At 41.0% G+C, this 18,236-nt stretch overlaps 1 protein-coding gene across 2 annotated transcripts; it reads right to left on the reverse strand.

Annotated features, from left to right (window-relative positions):
* Positions 1 to 1,559: 1,559 nt before the first annotated feature.
* On the reverse strand, positions 1,560 to 17,296 carry cry1a (cryptochrome circadian regulator 1a). 2 transcript variants are annotated; one of them, XM_080421759.1, is made up of 14 exons: positions 16,322 to 17,296; positions 7,298 to 7,406; positions 6,749 to 6,891; positions 6,308 to 6,492; positions 6,023 to 6,111; positions 5,310 to 5,450; positions 4,902 to 5,213; positions 4,170 to 4,321; positions 3,856 to 4,058; positions 3,541 to 3,648; positions 3,299 to 3,403; positions 3,065 to 3,151; positions 2,804 to 2,908; positions 1,560 to 2,063 (listed from the first exon to the last, which is right to left on the reverse strand). In XM_080421759.1, exons 1-13 carry the CDS (start codon positions 16,477 to 16,479, stop codon positions 2,808 to 2,810), a joined length of 1,893 nt encoding a protein of 630 aa, XP_080277885.1. In that variant the 5' UTR covers positions 16,480 to 17,296; the 3' UTR covers positions 1,560 to 2,063; positions 2,804 to 2,807. The 2 variants fall into 2 exon arrangements, with proteins under 2 accessions (XP_080277885.1, XP_080277886.1); XM_080421760.1 differs by having other exon boundaries at positions 2,804 to 2,901; positions 3,061 to 3,151.
* Between the last annotated feature and the right edge of the window lie 940 nt (positions 17,297 to 18,236).

The following is an 18,236-nucleotide window of genomic DNA, read 5'->3' on the forward strand; positions in this document are numbered from 1 at the left end:
TGGTGACCATTTGAAATGGTCACCCTCTCAGATAGTGTGTACACATAAGGTAACGTTTAATAGTGTGTACACATAAGGTTTAAATGTGTGTTAAATGACAGTTGCTCATTGCAAATCAACGACATCATGTGCATTGTAATCTAGGCAGTATCAGTAAGGGAATTGATAAAGAATTAGACCAATAAGCAGAATCGCTAAAGTCATCGTTATCAATAAAGAGAATCAATTCCCATCCCTATTCCCTAGCAGAAATTTTACTGATTGTGTTTTCTTAAACTGTATGCAAAATGTGTAATGGGGTGGAATATGTGTCAAAACAAAGGAATGTTAAAGTTTTAATAACTGGCAGCCATCCATCATTTCCGTAGCCTATGGGTACCGTACATAAGATGGAATAGAAGATAAGTTGTGTGGAAAAAATAAAATGCGATTCCAAATTATATCTGTATTTGTTCATTTCAATGGGCAGTGCCACACAAATATGCTTTGACCTCTGACGGATTCCACATAACAGTCAATAAGTCGACCATATACAAAAAGAAGTTGAGTGAAAATACACAAAGTAAAATATTCATTTCATTGGGCTTTGCCTTTCAATGTAAAAGTCAACACTTGCTTTAACAACCCGTATGGGTACATTTTTTTAATTTCAGTTGAATTAACAGTTTTTCACCTGTGTACCTATTTTGCAGGTTATTTCATGGGACAGACATCCAGGGCAGTTAGCTGATAATCAGTGCCTTCTACTGTATATACATAAAGCATGGTGTGTCTGTTGTTTTTAATGATACGCAGGCTTGACATTGAGTTACAAATAACAAGAGACAGTTTGAATATTAACCCAGGTTTAATTAAACAAGCACAAGGAGCTTGGAAGCACTACATTTATTGATTATTACACAGAGGGGACTCAATGGAATGTCCCTCGTCCTGTCACCGTTTTCTCAATAACCATTGACGAGGTCAATGATACTAACACGAAATTGATATCGCCTCTATAATAGCTTTGATCAGTGTTTAACCCATTAAGACCTGGAACGCATCTGGGTCATTTTTAGATTTGAGCTAAAAAGCATTATTTTACACGTTGGCTATTCAAAAATAACAGATATACAAGCTCATAGTGCGGCACCGAGTGCCGCGCTATGAGCTTGTAGATCTGCAAAAAAAAAAATATCGTGAAAATGTGTGCAAATCTTTGAATATATTATTTTAAAGCGAACATTTTTAACTGAAATCTTTGCTTTTTGGGGGTCCGTGGCCAAATACATATAATTTTGGGGGTCCTTGACATGAAAAAGTTTGAGCACCACTGATATAGAAACTTTTCAGAATACTGTTGGGATTTAGAAGACATTAGTAGAATCGGCTTCAGGTTTTAAATGGGTTAAGAATTAAATGCGCAAAAGTCAACGATGCAGCATTGCGAGGAAATGATCAAAACACCTGTCGATGTATAAACTGTTTTCAGAGAGAGGGAAAGCGAAAATACGATGGAGTAAGAGACAGGAGAGGCAGGTAAATAAGTACAGATGTGATAATGAGGACGTTTCTCACCATTTAGGATTTATAAATGCTTCCACTTTTATTGAAAATGTTCAAAAAAGAACAAGGATCCATCCACAATGATTCTTTATATAAAAAAATATATCAATGGGTATATGGCGACACAAAGAGAGAGAAACACATACAACATCAAATATGTACAAGTTGTATGTGAGCAGAAATAAGCAAATCCATTTTATACACAAAGATTTTCATCCCAGCCATGTTGACCTCCCGAGCACCGTTGTGTTCTGTGATGACATGATGATCCCAGTGCCACTATATTGCATGGATGTCAGCATTGGCTGGGGTTGTTGAGTCCATGTTTTCTTATGCAGTCCCAAACATGACAAACCGGTGAATGTGCTCAAAGACAGAGGATCATGCATCCTTCAGGCTTCATAATTCACCCACATAACAAGTTGACAGCGCTGTTGTTGTGTAACAGAGCTTTAGAGTCTTAGCATCCATGAAGTCTGTATACACAGTATGGCAGACCCCTGAGGCTTATGTCACACCTGCATGGGAGACAACATGAAGAAAATGTGTTATTGATATTTAACCTGAGATATGGGACTTCAACTATTATCCCTTTGGCTTTTATGTCATACTCGGTGTGTGTGTGTGTGCGGGCGCGTGGGGGTGGGGGTGCCGTTACTTTATGCCTCTCCTCTCGCTTTTATTATATGACTATCTTTTATTGCAATGATGAGCCTGCATAACTAAGAATTTCACCTACCTTACTTGTAATGTGATGTGACAATAAAGATTGATTCTGAGTGAATGTGGTAAATTGTATACAGTTAAAATAAGTACAAATCACAGGAAAGGTTTACCCCGCAACATTCTAAAAAACGTTATGTTCTACCATTATCCTTCCAAGGACCACTACACCCACTTTCAACCCTATCTTGGTTCCATTTCTGTCTACTCGATCTGCGTCAGGGCCTCAGGTGGGCTGTGGACAGTTCAGAAACCTGCCTACCAATCATTGGTGGGGATTCCAAGGTAATGGAAATTATAGCCTTTCTCTTCCTGGAAAGTTAGCGCTGCTGATGTAGAATCCATCAATAACAACAAAAAGGGTTTCTGAACTGTGAGCGAGTAGACGGGAATGGTGCCATCTTAAAATGATCAGGACCAATTATATGGAGATAGGGTTGAAAATGTGAGAAATGGTTCTTTAATATAAAATGCAAATACAATTAGTTACAGTGCTGTGTGAGTAATGCAGGGATGTCTTAAGTTTCCATCTGACCTGTTTAATGACTGCTCTGTCTCTGGAGTTTGGTACCAATACCATTCCCGGTGTCCTCGCAGTGGCGTTTGCCACTGGTCAGAGTGTTGGAGTGGTGTCTAAGCCCTGAAGAAGAGAGGAAGAAATGTTTTTAATGCAACGTGCAATAATAATTTCCATTTCCTGAAAAGTAACATTTTGGACATACACAGTTCGCACCTGAGAGCGATAATATTAAATACTGATATTTTCCAGGCAATGTAGTTGTGGTTCAATACACACCTTGTTGCATAGAAGGGCCAGGAATCTGTTTCGTGCCTTGTGTGTAGCACACCACCATATTGTTGCTGGTGCCCGCATAGCCAGGAACTGAAAATGAATTAAATATCTTTCAGAGGTACTCTAGTAACTAGCATGGATAAAGTAACTGAAATTGAAGGGAAAAGAAAGTTTGTGCTGTATGAAAATAAAAGATGGATGGAATAGATGGCGAGTGTACAGTTGAGGGGTACCCACCCTGCTGATGAGTGCTGATGCTGGTTTGACTTTGCGGGTTCCCCTGGGAGTAGACCATAACCCCGCTCTGCCAGTCATTCTGGGTATGGACTGGCATCTGGTAACCTGGAGAAATAAAAACATCCCATGTCTAGTAATCCATATACGCAAGAATTAATTGCCATCAACTAATGATATGCTACAAAGGTTAGAAAAAGCCCAGAAGTATGGACTCAGAGAGTGATGCGTTGCCTGCTACCCACCAGACTGAGCAGCTCCATCTTGTGTTGCCACCATGGATGCAAATCCCATCATGGCTGAGGATCCATCACCACAACCGTTGCCATTGGATGGAACTGTAGCTAAAAGCCCTATGGACACAGTAACAATAAATAACATTAATACGATCAATGCAGGAAGCAAGTCAATTTGTGGTAATTCTACCATCCTCCTACAATTTCAAAGAGATGCTATCATATCATATGATCCTGGTGTAATTATCCTGTGTTATATATATAACACTAACTGAGTTAAATTAAAGCATGATCTTGAAATTCATCCATGATTGTCTTGCTTACCAAGGCCTCTGTAGCAGGACAGCTGCTGGTAGATCTGTTTCATACGCTCAATGTTGATGCGGCTGGACTCTGCGTGGTTCACTATAGGCTTGGGGTAGTGCATGCCGATGATGCACTTTGCCGCTTTCTGCACACTCTCCGGCGCGTTCCACGGATCGTAAATGTACTTGGCCGGAAATCCTCTCAGAATGGGCAGGTAGCGCCTGTTGGAAGATAAAATAGCAACTAAGTGGTTTGGCAAAAATCACAGCATATTGAATAGCTAAGATTCCTCCCAGGCAGTGGAATGGGGGAAAATCTAAGTTCTTACTTACCGTATGTAGTCCCCATTGGGGTCTGTGCGTCGGCCAAATCCCACGGGGCAATAGCAGTGGAAGAACTGCTGAAAGAAGGAACTGCAGGACAGCCACATCCAACTTCCCGCATTCACACTCCAGTCTGCGTCTAGCAGCAGCTCCTCAAATACCTACACACACACACAGTCACACACACACACACACACAGGTTTCAGAACTTTTGTAATAGGAGGTGTTCAAATAATTTAACCCATTGAGACCTGGAACGCATCTGTGTCATTTTTTGATTTGAGCTAAAAAAAGCATTATTTTACACTTTGGCGATTCAAAAATAGCAGATATACAAGCTCGTAGCGCGGGCACTCTGCTATTTTTGCAAAATCTTGAAAATGTGTGCAAATCTTTGAATATATACATTTTTTAAAGGGAAAATTATTTACTCAGATCTTTGCTTCTGGGGGGTCCTTGGAACAAAACATTTTGAGATGGGGGTCGGCGGCCAAATACATATCATTTTGGGGGTCCTTGACATGAAAAAGAACCACTGACACAGTAACATACGTTTTTCAGAAAACTGTTGGGATTTAGAAGACATTTGTAGAATCGGCTTCAGGTCTTAATGGGTTAATAGTCAATCGCTGTATATCTGTAACTTCCCAAGGGGCTGGTTGGCTGTATGCCAATGAGCCAACCAATCCCTTCCTTTAACCCCCACTGTCTCTCTCTCTCACACACACACACACACTTTACCTTCATGCCCTCCTCCCAGCTGATCCAGAGGTCCCCCCTCGTCAGGAAGCAGGCCACGGCGTGTCTGGCCAAGTGGTGGATCCAGCCCTCCTGCCGAAGCTGGGTCATGATGGCGTCGATCCAGGGAAAGCCGGTCCGGCCCTCCGTCCACTTGGCCAGAGCCTCTGCGTTGCGGTCCCAGGGGATCTGAACGCAGATGGGGTTGTTCTCCATCTTGTCAAAGCGCGGGTTGTTGGTGGCCGCCGTGTAGAAGAACTCACGCCACAGCAGCTGACCGTACAGGGAGAGCGGAGGAGAGCTGTTCTTTTTGACCTGGGATGGGATTAGAGTACGTTATTTAAGATTATTAGCACTCATATACGTTTATAAGTGTACATTTACTTACACCTACAGTATATAATGTCTTACCTTTCTGTAGAGGTCGGTAAGTTTGAAGTAGAAGAGGCGACAGGAGAGGCAGCCAAACCGTAGGTAGGGGCTGAGGCCCGTGGGACTGGCCAATAGGGAATTGGCGTTCATCCTGGGACGCTCAAAGTTAGCTACCCATGCCTGACAGAGATAGAACCAAATGATCAGAAATGGCAAAATAAAAACTGGAATAAACAAAATCACGTATTTCTTCTTAAAGCTGCACTATGTAACTTTCCTCTTCTACCCCGCATTTTAAGTCACGTTGATATTTCATAAAAATATATTAAATTGTAACGTTGGTTTTAGTATATTTTCCTGAAATTTACAAGCGTCATCTGTCTCCCATTTACAGTATTAGGATTTCAAAGAAAAACTACCCAAGTCCAGCGCCCCTCAATTCAGAGAGTGCTACATGGAGACCTCAGAGAGCACACTTCTTACACCTTACGCCTAATTCATGCTCCATCAACGGTGTCGAAAACAGCCGATCCACAGGTTCACAACGCATACGATCTGTGATGCATTGTGAGCTTGTGGATTGGCTATTTTCGGCTCACATCACAGTATAAATTGGGCGTTGCTGTACGCCGACACAAATTCCACCACTTCACACAGACCCAGGTGACTCTGGTTGAAATGTACTCTACAGCGTACGTCCATAATACACTCAGCGTGTTTGAAAATAAAGTCAATTAGATATATTGATTCACCTTTCTCTCCAAATGCCTCTCCAGTCTTGTGAGGGCTTCAGTCTCTCCCCCGGGCCACACCGCAGATGGAAGACCTTCAGTGTCAAAACCTACAGGAAATCATATTAAAGTTATTGAGTTGATTGAAGAGCACAATCTGTATTGTATGAGTGTAATGAGTATGTATTGTGTATGAATCTTAAAACACACACAAAACAAATACCATTGAAATTAAATTGCTGCATAGTTGATGTAAGGATGAAAAAGAAAAGCAAGTTCCTCCTTTTCCTTCTCTCTGACACTCACCCAGCTCTTCCAGGGAGGGGACGCCAAATTTTTCATCATGGTCGTCCGACAGGGGCGTGGTGCATTTCCCCATGACCTCCGCTGTGATGGATTCTGTGGGCACTCCCACCGCATCCATACGACTGATTAAGGTCTGGAAACGCTTGTACGTGAGGGGAGACTGGCCCCCATTTAACTCTATGATCCTGCGGGGAGACAATGGGGGAGCATGTTGTGTAAGTGAACGGAATATTGAAACAACTAACTGACAGCATTCTGGCAGCTTAGAGGTCAAAGGCTGGAAACAGGAAGAAGCATATACACAGTTAATTCCTCAGTTAATGTTATTCTGAGAGTGCACAAATGGAAACAAATGGCCCTGTACGGGTCCATTTGTTTCCATTCGTACACTCTCAATAGTTAAGTTAACACCAGGGGTATGTATGAGGGATAATAACTTACTTGTCGAGGTCATAGAGCGTGTGGGAGATGCGAACCGTCACCTCCACGTTGGCCTCGCAGGCCAGCTTCTTGATCGCCGCATCTCGCTCTTTCCCGAAGGGCTCGGAGTCGTACTCATAAGACAGACGATTGATCTTCCACTCCTGGAAAACAGTGAACCAAAAAGCAACCAATCACACAATGGAATATGGAATGGAAGTCTGGGCTGGGGTTTACAGAGTAAAATCCTCAGTGCACAAATGTCTTCAGTGTACAAATGTACCCGAATGGGTCATACCTACAGACCAGTACATATCTCGATGCTCTCTTGTGTAAACATTTATGTATTACCTTGATAGGGAAATTTGCCAAATATCAGTCCAGAACACAAGGCTTGCTCAACTCATTAATATATGTCATTTTCTTTAGCATATGGGTGCTGTAGCCCTTTATGCCAACAACCACCATAATAAATGTAATGCAGCAGTCCCGACTGCTGCATTAAATGTGATTAAGGTCGTTGTGTGTGTTGGCTGTTGCTCTTTTGGGAGACTGGCCAAAATATCCCACCTTGAAAAGTCGAGGAAAGACATCCGTGGGCTGGCCCCGTATCACAAAAAGACGAGAGTTGAGCTTTCGGAGGTTGGCGTCCAAATCCTCAAGACTCTGCAGTAGGAACCTGGTAGAGAGGAGAGATGAGAGGGAGCAACGCAGGTTAGTACATGGAGTATTTAAATATAGGTTAAACGCATGGTGTAAGTACAGAATTATCCCTACCATGTGGTGAAAAGGTCACCATAATCAAACATGATAAAACACTGCTTTGCAACTGAACCCTGTTGACCTATCATCCATGTATGAGTGCAAGTCACCCAAACAGAAAAACATACATTATTCAAGACCACAAGGCAAACCATATGGGATCAAAATGCATGTTCTGTCTAGATAAAGAGAAATGCCATGCATAATCAATGGTATGGGCTTCCACAACTAATTTTGAAGGGACATTACGTTACTAACTATAACACTTCAAGGATTAGTCTAGTCTAATCTAGTAGTCAGTGGTAAATGGTGGATTTATATATGATATATTATTGCACCATATATATATTATATATTATATATTATATATATATATATATATATATATATTTATATATTATCCAAAGCGCTTTACATAGATTGTGCATTACATTCACACATTCACACACACATTCATACACCGATGGCAGAGGAAACCATGCAAGGCACCAACCTGCTCATCAGGAGCAATTAGGGGTTCAGCATCTTGCTCAAGGACACTTTGACACTAACTCTGGGGGAGCCCCCCAGCCCGGGATCGAACTGGGAACCTTGCGGTTTCCAGTTCACTCTACCCGGCCACTCTACCCCTGAGCCACTGCCGCCCCAGTGGCTGTGTCTCAGGTCCTAATTCTGCTCTGTCCTACTGTAGCTCCTCTATCCTCACCCCTACAAGGGTTACTTACGTAAAGGAAAGGACATCTATATGAAGAGAACACTCGTCAAATGTGATCTACGATCTATGTACATTGAAATTTGCACGTGCATGAAGATGTCAATTTACATTTTGAAGTCACAAAGAATAAATCACTGTGTGTGACTTCAAATTCAGATTAGGTTCACATTTCAGAGAGTTTGAGTGCTCAAATCAAATCTAGAATCTCTGAGATGTTATATATCACATATCATATACTGTAGATGTCCTTTCCTTTTTTACATAACCCTTGTAAGAGTGAGGATAGAGGAGCTAGGACAGGGCAGAATAAGGACCTGAGATACACTCAGTGACCTCTTATGTAAGTTAATGTGTTGTTAATGTGCCACGCTATGAGCTTGTAGATCTGCTATTATTTTTTTTTACTCAGATCTTTGCTTCTGGTGGTTCCTGAAACAAAATATTTTGAGATGGGGGTCGGCGGCCAAATACATATAATTTTGGGGTTCCTTGACATGAAAAAGTTTGAGCACCACTGATATAGCAACATGTGTTTTTCAGAAAACCGTTTTAGGATTTAGAAGACATTTGTAGAATGTCTTCTAAAAGGTCTTAATGGGTTAAGACACTGGGTTGCCTGACAGCAGGTGGCAGCAGAGGGCTTGGCATGGAATGGATACTGTAACAGCATGATAGTGCATCTTTAAAGTTATATTTGATGACCATAAAACCTTCAACAAATATGTATTATTAACATGAGCGCACTCTGCATATTTAAATGTCTAACTTTCATAATTACTAAGACTACTTGGGGAGTGAAATACAGTCAGTAAAAGGCCAAATATTACATGAATATATTCATGGCTACACAATTTATGAGTCAGTGTTGCCAGCTGGGAATTGCATCACACAACTAGTACCAGCCAGGTCTGTTGGCCAGCCATAGCATCACTTTTATAACACAGTCCTGACGCAGGTTGTCCAACTTAATATACCTGAAGGCTGTTATACTCATAATCAGGGGGCAGCCATATAGTCCATGAGCCAGAGCCCCAAAATTGAGCAATGATTATCGAAAGAGTGGGCAAAACCATACCTACCTATATTAAATTGTTTATAGGATCAATATAAGTAAATAAATATATGATAACCTTTCCACAGGAGTAGCTTTTTCATATTTATCACACATTTTGTTATCTTCCCCATACGTGCATGACAGGTGAAAAAAAATGACAAAATTAAAAAAATAGTTATCATAATGAAACATAATGAAAGTTTTCTGAAATTGTATATTCAAATATGCAAATTAGGCATTTAGTCCATGAGCCAGAGCCCCAAAATTGAGCCAGATATTGAATATTCCCTCGTTAAAAACCTTTCACTCCAACATCTTAACAAAATGAAATAAGAATGTTGACTCTGGCTTTGTCCAATGTTCCAATGTTGATTCTGGAAAGTCGGGCATATTTTCCTAATGCCTAATTTGCATATTTAAATATACAATTTCAGAAAACTTGTAATACGATAAATCATTGTCTTCATGTAAGTAATCAACTGGGGAAGTTTCATTATGATAACTATTTTTTAAATGTTGAAATTTTTTCACCTGTCATGTACGTATGGGGAAAATAACAAAATGTGTGATAAATATGAAAAAGCTACTCCTGCGGAAAGGTTATCATATATTTATTTACTTATATTTACCCTATAAACAATTTAATATAGGTATGGTTTTGCCCACTCTTTCGATAACGAAATCTTGCCTGGCTCATGGACTAATAGCTTAGTGGGCAGAGAGGCCATCTGGTAATCATTCAGAAAGTCTCTGATTCGCCCCCGGTCTGCCCACTATACGTGTCAAAGTGTCCCTTAACCCTAACAGCTCCCCCCACTTCAAAACGTGTTCCGACACCCCTGCCACTTAAGCAATATTTTATACTCCAGCTAGTTGATCAGCATTTTCTTCTTTTTTTTAAGTCTTGGAAGACTTTTTATGACGTTTTTTGGGTTGAAGAAATGCCTATGATGACGTGCCCAAAATAGGTACAGCAGGGTTAAAAGTGATTAAAAGATGAATACATTTAAAAGATAAATCAACACCGATACTGACTAAACGGGTCACAGCCCAACAGCCTTTGCTTGTAGATCTGCTATTTTCGGCTAATGTTCCCCATCACACAAAGATTTTGGCGGACCCCCTGTAGCAACTCTGAGGACCCCCTAGGGGTCCCGGACCCCCTGTTGAAGACCCCTGCTGTAGACTATGACATAGCTGCACACTGTCTGCCAGCCCAATTAGAAAGGCATGGCAATGGCAAGCAGTTTCCACTCTACTAATGTCAACCACTTGTACTACAGTATGCCAAGCCAGGAGGATGCTCTGCTTTAGTCAAGTGTGACAGATGAGACGACTGACCCGGGCAAAATGTGTTATGCAGCGTTATGGGATGTATGCTTTAATTAAACCTTTTGGATTAAATATAGATCCAACAAGTCCTTTCAGATGACGCATGTTGACCTGTTGCCATAGGTAATGCCCATTGTTCATGGGTGGGGACTTCCTGTGGAACTGGTTATCTAGTCAAGGTTGTTTTTCGGGGCATGAATGCCAGTTGCGTGCAGTCGATATGTGAAAAGTGAGCTTCAGGTGGCAGTGAAACTGAGAATTGTTCTTTTCCCTCTACCAATGAAAATAAATACGGTTATTTTTTGTCAGGGCAGTACAGTAGCTCAGGATGTAGAGCCGGAAGGTTCCTGTTTCGATCCCTGGGCTCCTCCTGGCTTCATGTCAGTGTCCTTGAGCAAGACTTTGAGCCCTTAACTGCTCCCAATGGGCAGGTTGGTGCCTTGCAGGGTTGCCTAGGCCATTGGTGTGTGAATGGGTGAACATAAAGCACGTTTTAAAAGTGCTTTAATTGGATAAAAGCACTATAGAAATACAGACCATTATCTCCTGTTTAAGTGTTCACATAGAAACTCTAACTCCAAGTTAGTTGATTGAACGTGGTGTTACAATTATCTAACCACAAAAACCCTTGATTGCAATGAATGCAAGCCATCATTTTGAAGCTGCAGACAAAACTTGGCTTCTTTGACGTCTCTGTTACTCATCTGCAACTCATCCTGATTTAGTCAGCAATGTAATCAGCAAACTCTAAGCATAACAGTTCACCTGTCCCAGAGAATATGATGATATTATATAAACAGTTAACACGTGCTTATTATTAGGTCATTACGGCATAATCCCATAATGTGAAATAGGGTGCAAATTGCAGACTTCCCAGTGCACAGCAGCATACAGCATCAAAATTGAGTGAAAGAAAGTAGATAAAAAAATGATTTTGAAAACACAGCATGACTGATACTCAACTACAGACAGTTGGTGCAGGACAACGTTTTCCACCCATGCCAACAGAACACAGTACACCCAGATCAGGTTACCATCTCTGGCAGAACCAGAGTAATAAATTACATTTCAAATACATGTCAAACACAGTAAGAAGAACTGCTGCCACACTGATGTTGATGGATATTAATAATAGTCTAACACTGCATGTGTGTGCTGTACACCCCAGAGTAATTGAGAGAGGATTCTTATTAGTTTTCCAAGTGCTGGGATTTTCTTTCATTTTTTTGTGGCATTTACATTATCTGCAGCTTCAATCTCTCTTTCAAGGCCTGGTTTTTAATTTGCCTCTGAAAATGATACATGTACTGTACCGTCTTTCTAGTAATCAGAATCTCAAAATCCCATCGGAGACAGGTCACATCTCTTGCTAGAAAAGGGGGTCACTCTCTATGTCCTAATAACAACTGTGCGGCGACCTTTTCTATTTTAATTACTTCATTTCATTTGCCAGCATCTAAACAACTACAGGTGTGCGGGTTGCATCTTCTTGGACTCGGTTAACCCATTAAAACCGGGAAAGCATCCGTTTCATTTTAGATTTTTGCGTTGGCTATAAAAAAAATAGCAGATATGCAAGCTCACAGTCCGTCACTGCGAGCTTGTACATCTGCTATTTTTGAACATTTTTGAAAAATCTTGTAAGTGTGCGAACTACTGATCTAGAAGGCATTTGTAGAATCGGCCTCAGGTCTTAATGGGTTAAGTTATACCCAGACTATCTGACCCAAAAAGAAATAGAGTGGTCGCGAGTATATAGGGACAGCAAGGGAACTTCGAGTACAGACAGGCTTGTCCTCCGGAGAATGACGAATGTATAAATAGGCTATAAAAACCTTGTCTGGTTTTCAGATGTTTTTCGAAACTGTCCCCAAACATGATCTCCCTTCACTGGAATGAACAACAGTGGGTGTTTTAAATACGTGCTAGGGCCAAATAGCCCATTTACATTTACACAAATACGAATGATCAGTTCTACTGCATTGCTTGCCTGAGTTACCGTGCGGTAGAGCTGTAGTGTGTGTAGCAAAAGTAGGTCACAGATGTGAGGAATGGGCGGGTTTCTTTCTACTAACACACCGACCTACTTGGGAAATGAGAGAGAGAGGGTAGAGGAGTAACTTCACATCATCTGCCATCGACCCGTCTCATTCACCCACCAGATCCCAGAAATATATACGACCACTATTATAACTTACTGCCCATTTGTTTAGAGTCAACTTTTAGTAGCTGTATGGGTGCTAGTCCATGAAGCCATTTCTACTTCCAGAGGCCATAAAGTATAGCATGCTTCTTTATAAACTCAGGCATATCCATCTGGCTGATACTTACATCGTTTTGTAACTTTGCTAGGTCTTATTGTGAGCACTGAGCAGTGTTGTTATGGCTAAGTCACAGACAAACAATGGCTTCTATTGCAAGATTACAACAATGCTAACCAGGTTTGGGTATTCCATTCCCTTTTTGAAAGCCACCAAGTATTTAGAATCAATGCATTCAAGCACATTAAACAAACAACACATGAGACCAACAATTTCTTTGCTGTATTGAAGCTATTTCTCCAAAATCTGCACACAGACTAGCTACTGACGGCAACTGCTCTTCAGTTGCTCCTGCGTATAAATGATAAATGTGGCCTATAAATGTACTGCCCGAGCCCGGTCCGAAGCCTGACAAATATGTGACTAATTCGGCCAGGCGTGCAAACCATAACATAAGTCAAGGTTTGTGTGTGACCTCTTGACCGGAGGGGCCCAGTGGAGTGTTTTTGTTTCTGGACTTCTTTCAAAAATAGCAGATATACAAGCTCATATTTTTGAAAAATCTTGAAAAGAAATTGCCAAAGAAATCTAAAGTGACACAGATGCGTTCCAGGTCTTAATGGGTTAAAGTCTTATCCCCCCCCAGTTTTACTAAACAAGATCCTAAATGGACTTAAGTGAGTGCTGGTATTCCTTTCCATGAAACTATGTCCGCCTGAACCGTGCACCCGCCGGTACACATGTACTTCGAACTATTGGCCTGATGAGTGCTTGTTTCTTTCTCTTTCATAGAGTCATAGATGAACCTGAACTGTAACTCAAGTTGAACCATACATTAACATACATATGTATTTTGAATTTAAAGCATATGCAAATGATGTGTATAAGAACTCATGTCATCCTTTGTTCGGGAAGATTTTTTTTGGCCTTGGTGTGTCACACTTGCTGTGTGAGTGTATTATCTCCTTTGTTGCAACAAAATAATATACTCATCATTATTGTAACTCAGAACTGTGTTTGGTGTCTCATTCAGTGTTATTTCTTTTGAGCATTCTAGATGTCCATAACACTCTCTATGGACATCTTGCACAAACTAAGAATGAGACGCAGCCGTGCTAGATTATAGCACAACCACAGAGAATAAAATGAAAAGTCACAAATGGACAAGGAAAATGAAATAGAAAGAATGATTGAGGGCAGACAGACCGAGATCTGAGTCACCCCAGTCTGCCGTTACATAACTTTGTAAGCAAAAACATGGATGCCCCATAACAACAGAAGACGCTGCTGATGCCCCACTGTTCCACTGACAAGCACGAGGCAACACAATAAGCCGGCAAACAGCCAATTGAGAAAACTAAAACGCAACAGATATTTTGGTCATGAACAGGAAGGGATGACGATTTCACACAGCAGAGGATGCCAGTGTACATAAATAACACAGTCAGAAAGGAAGTGCATGCTAAAAGATTGCAAAGTTTACGGTACAGTTCACTGACTAACACTAAGTAGCCTTGTGCACTATATACCCACTATCATCCCTAAAGCATGATTCATACGGTGCTGGGCAGCTGGCCTGTGACGTACAACTGGAGCGTGTGCGTGTATGGTCACTGGTCATTACTGTAAGCAGGCTACAAAGAGTATTAGGATGAGCTCTCATGACCACTCTTAAGGCAAATCTTGCCATTTGGTGATGCGCCCAAACTGTTGATGTGTTTTTCTCTAATAAACTCAATACAGGGGAAATCAGTGTGTGGAGGAATTAATGTTTTCTAATTGAATACTGCTCTCATCTCTGCAACATTAAAGATGTAAAGTTACTATATTGATCTCACACACACACACACACACACACACACACACACACACACACACACACACACACACACACACACACACACACACACACACACACACACACACACACACACACACACACACACACACACACACACACAAAGAGCAGATATCTCATCGGTCATTACTCAACTTTCAGTTTATCTGAATTTCAAAGAGACGTTACAGGCTTGTACTATCTCCTTTCAGAATTAAATGCAAGGACATAGGCCGACTTTTGACACAGCCTTAAGTAATTAATACAGCACGTCAGTGATCACATAAAACCCTATAAAATGCACTATGGAAGACAAAAGAACATATAATATCTAAAACTCCTGTACTGGATTTCTTTTTTATTGGCATACAGATTGGCTGGAATTATCTTATTTCATTACTGTGAGGCAAAAACTTTGCTTTTTGAAATATATGCCACAATTCTGGCTTTTGATCTCTAGCACTTAACTATGACTGGACTCCTGGCACCATTGCTTCCAGGTATAAAATCTCAGTCAAAACGTTCAACCCAAGAGGGAGCATGTTAATTAATTCCTTTGATCTGGTTTACTTAACCAGAAGGAAGAAGTCTGGAGACCCAGACATTTCCATATTTGTGAATTGGGGCAGTGCTTCCAAACCTATTCATTACTCAGGATATGGAAAGATCTGTGTCTGCTGCTGTCTATGTCTGCTGAGCGCTCCATTGTACAACGGTGTCGCTTGTGAGCTTACAGATCTGCTATTTTTGACATGCAACTCCGCCGCAAGGTGTATTTTATCACCTGTATGAGTATAAATCACCTGTAATGGTAAAATATTTACTCTAATTCACTCTATCAGAAAGAAGACAGTGACTTTGAAAGAAATGTACAACAATAAAGACAAAGAGATGGAGTGTGACAAATTGGTGGTGTGAAGTGAGCTACACACGCTGTAAAATACACCACAATCAATGCACAATGAGTGATCAATTATTTTTAGAATGTAGGCACAGTTTATAGGCTACTGCAGAGGTTTTCAACTGATTGTGAACCAAGGATCTCCACCCTGACTAAGAATCAACCTGGTGACCACTTGTTGTGCTGGGCAGGGACCACTCACCCTTCTGGAGATTCTAACACCCTTTTCTGAGGAATTCTGAATTCAAGATTGTTTGAAAATGGCAGCTCTAAAAGCTCACAATGCGCTCATCTGCCATTTTCAAATAGCTGATATATAAGGTAAAAGCGGTTAAACTGATTTATATTGGCTGCTATTTCCCTCCCAGGGGTCCTTGAGGGGGGTTCCAGGGGGTCTGGGGACCCCCTGGAACCCCCTCACTAAATACATTTCGGCCATTTGAAAATAGCAGATCTACAAGCGACGCATTGTGGGCTTGTAGATCTGCTATTTACAAAGATTTGTATACATTTTGAACTTGAGAAATAGGACATTCTGCATGAGCACTTTCTACCTTTGGTACTTTAAGTAGGCTACATTTTGAATTTTTGATACCAATACTTTGGTACTTTTACTCAAGTCAATTTTGTATTCCGGACCTTTAGTTGTAACAGAGCATTTCTATATATTTCAGTATTTATACTTTTACATAAGTAAAACATGTGAGTACTTGTTTTCCCACCACTGCTTACCTCCACCTGCTGATCCCAACGTTGGAAGAGCCTGCGAACCAGGGGTCCAGGATGTAGACGCAGCGGACGGTGTCCGCTCCCTGGATGGATTCCTTTAGCGAGGGGTTGTCGTGGATCCGCAAGCCCTTCCTGAACCAGTGGATCGTATTAACGACCATTACTCAACTGGATGAATCCTTTTGGAATGGTGCAAGAGTCCAGTTGTTTTATTTTTTTCCCCCGCAACGTCCGTATTATTATGTCCAAGAAAAAACTAAACAAAGGGCAACTGCGTGATCTAAAGACGAAGAAAAAAATCGTATGTGTGTGTGTTTAACCTGTCTGTCCGACTGATCTAACCCTGCTCTAATAAAACCTTTTCCATAATGTCAAAGGATTGAGAAACTGGTGACAGTCCAGAACCATTTGGCCACGAGAACAGAGTGCCCTTTCCGACCGCTACACGGCGGGCTTTAGGACCCCGCTTACTGACCAGTTGTTGTATAACTTGTTTTTATGAAAAAGGGTGAAAAATGCATATAAAATAAAAAAATACACTACGACGATTTAGTCAATGGGACAACGAATCTATAAACGTAAACTATGCAAACATATATTAAATTATTATTATAAAATGTGTTACAAATAAATTGTATTATTATTATTATTATTATCACAAACTGGTCTGTAATGTTGCAATGTTGTCCAGATGATCACTGCTCCTCGCGGTGAAACACACGGGTAATAAAGCTGATTATGTAAAAAAAAAAAAAAGAATCCTGACTTTATGAATATTTTTGGTCAATTCGTCATCTGGAATATGCTGCCGATCGATACTTAAGCTGTCCCAGGATGCCGATCTTTAGTTCTTCTGCGTGACTCGGTCGTCTTCAGTTGGAGTTGGAGTGGTGTTTGTTTGTGTTGTATTTGTTGTTTATATCAGGCTAGTTTTCATTTCCGATCGTAATAAACAGTAACACTCTAGTGTTGCCCCCGCCCCGCACCTACACAGTACACAGCTTAGCGTTGCCAGATTTCGCATGAGTAATAAGTAACCCAGGTCTGAAAACAAGCCCAAAAGAATTACGTCTCTGGCACTCTCTGCCTCCATTTTCTGAAATTGCTACATTGGACCATACATATATTTCATATATATCTATGCATTGGAGTCAGTGGGATCCCCCACAGAAACACACAAACTGGCATGAAATATTTTCAGTTGGGGCTTTGCAGACAAATATATTAATTTGGGGGTCCTTGATGAAAATGTTTGAGAACCATTGGTTTAAACAACATTAGGAAACAAGCCAAAATAAGCAACTACAACACTTAAGAAACAAGCCCACAAAACCGCAACCCGCAACAAACCAATATTTATATTAAAGCAACTTTACAGAAAAACAAGCCCAAAGTTGCTTATAATAATAAGCGGACATGGCAACACTGGTACAGCGTCGCAAACGAGTCCCTCCCACTAAAAGTGACGCACGCTGCGCTATGGCACGCCATTGGTTCAGACAGTTGCCTACGTCAGGGTCCCAGTCACGTTTCTGCAGCGTGCTTTTTAAGAGTGTGTTTACTGTGCTACAACAACAACAACTGGAGCTGATCTGCAAGCTCACAGCGCATCGCAGACGCGATACGCTGTGAGTGTGAGCTTGCGGATCGGCTATTTTCGGCGCGCGGCACCGTCGTACTATCGACAGAGTAGAAAATAAGTTTGAGCATAAAACGAAAACAGATGACATAAATATTGTAAATATGATATATTAGTATAGTAATTTTATTATTTATATATAAATAACACGTTATTACATTTGTTTCTGTAAATGGGTTCAAGAAAGAAAAAAAATAGTGTCGCCCCAACTCCCCTCCTCTGCAAAAGGTCAGCACGTGGAGTACGGCGTGATGAGCATGTCACATAATAGGCTACGCA

This window comes from Gymnoscopelus braueri (genome assembly GCF_963280865.1).
Source record: "Gymnoscopelus braueri genome assembly, chromosome: 23".
Taxonomy (NCBI): Eukaryota; Metazoa; Chordata; class Actinopteri; order Myctophiformes; family Myctophidae; genus Gymnoscopelus; species Gymnoscopelus braueri.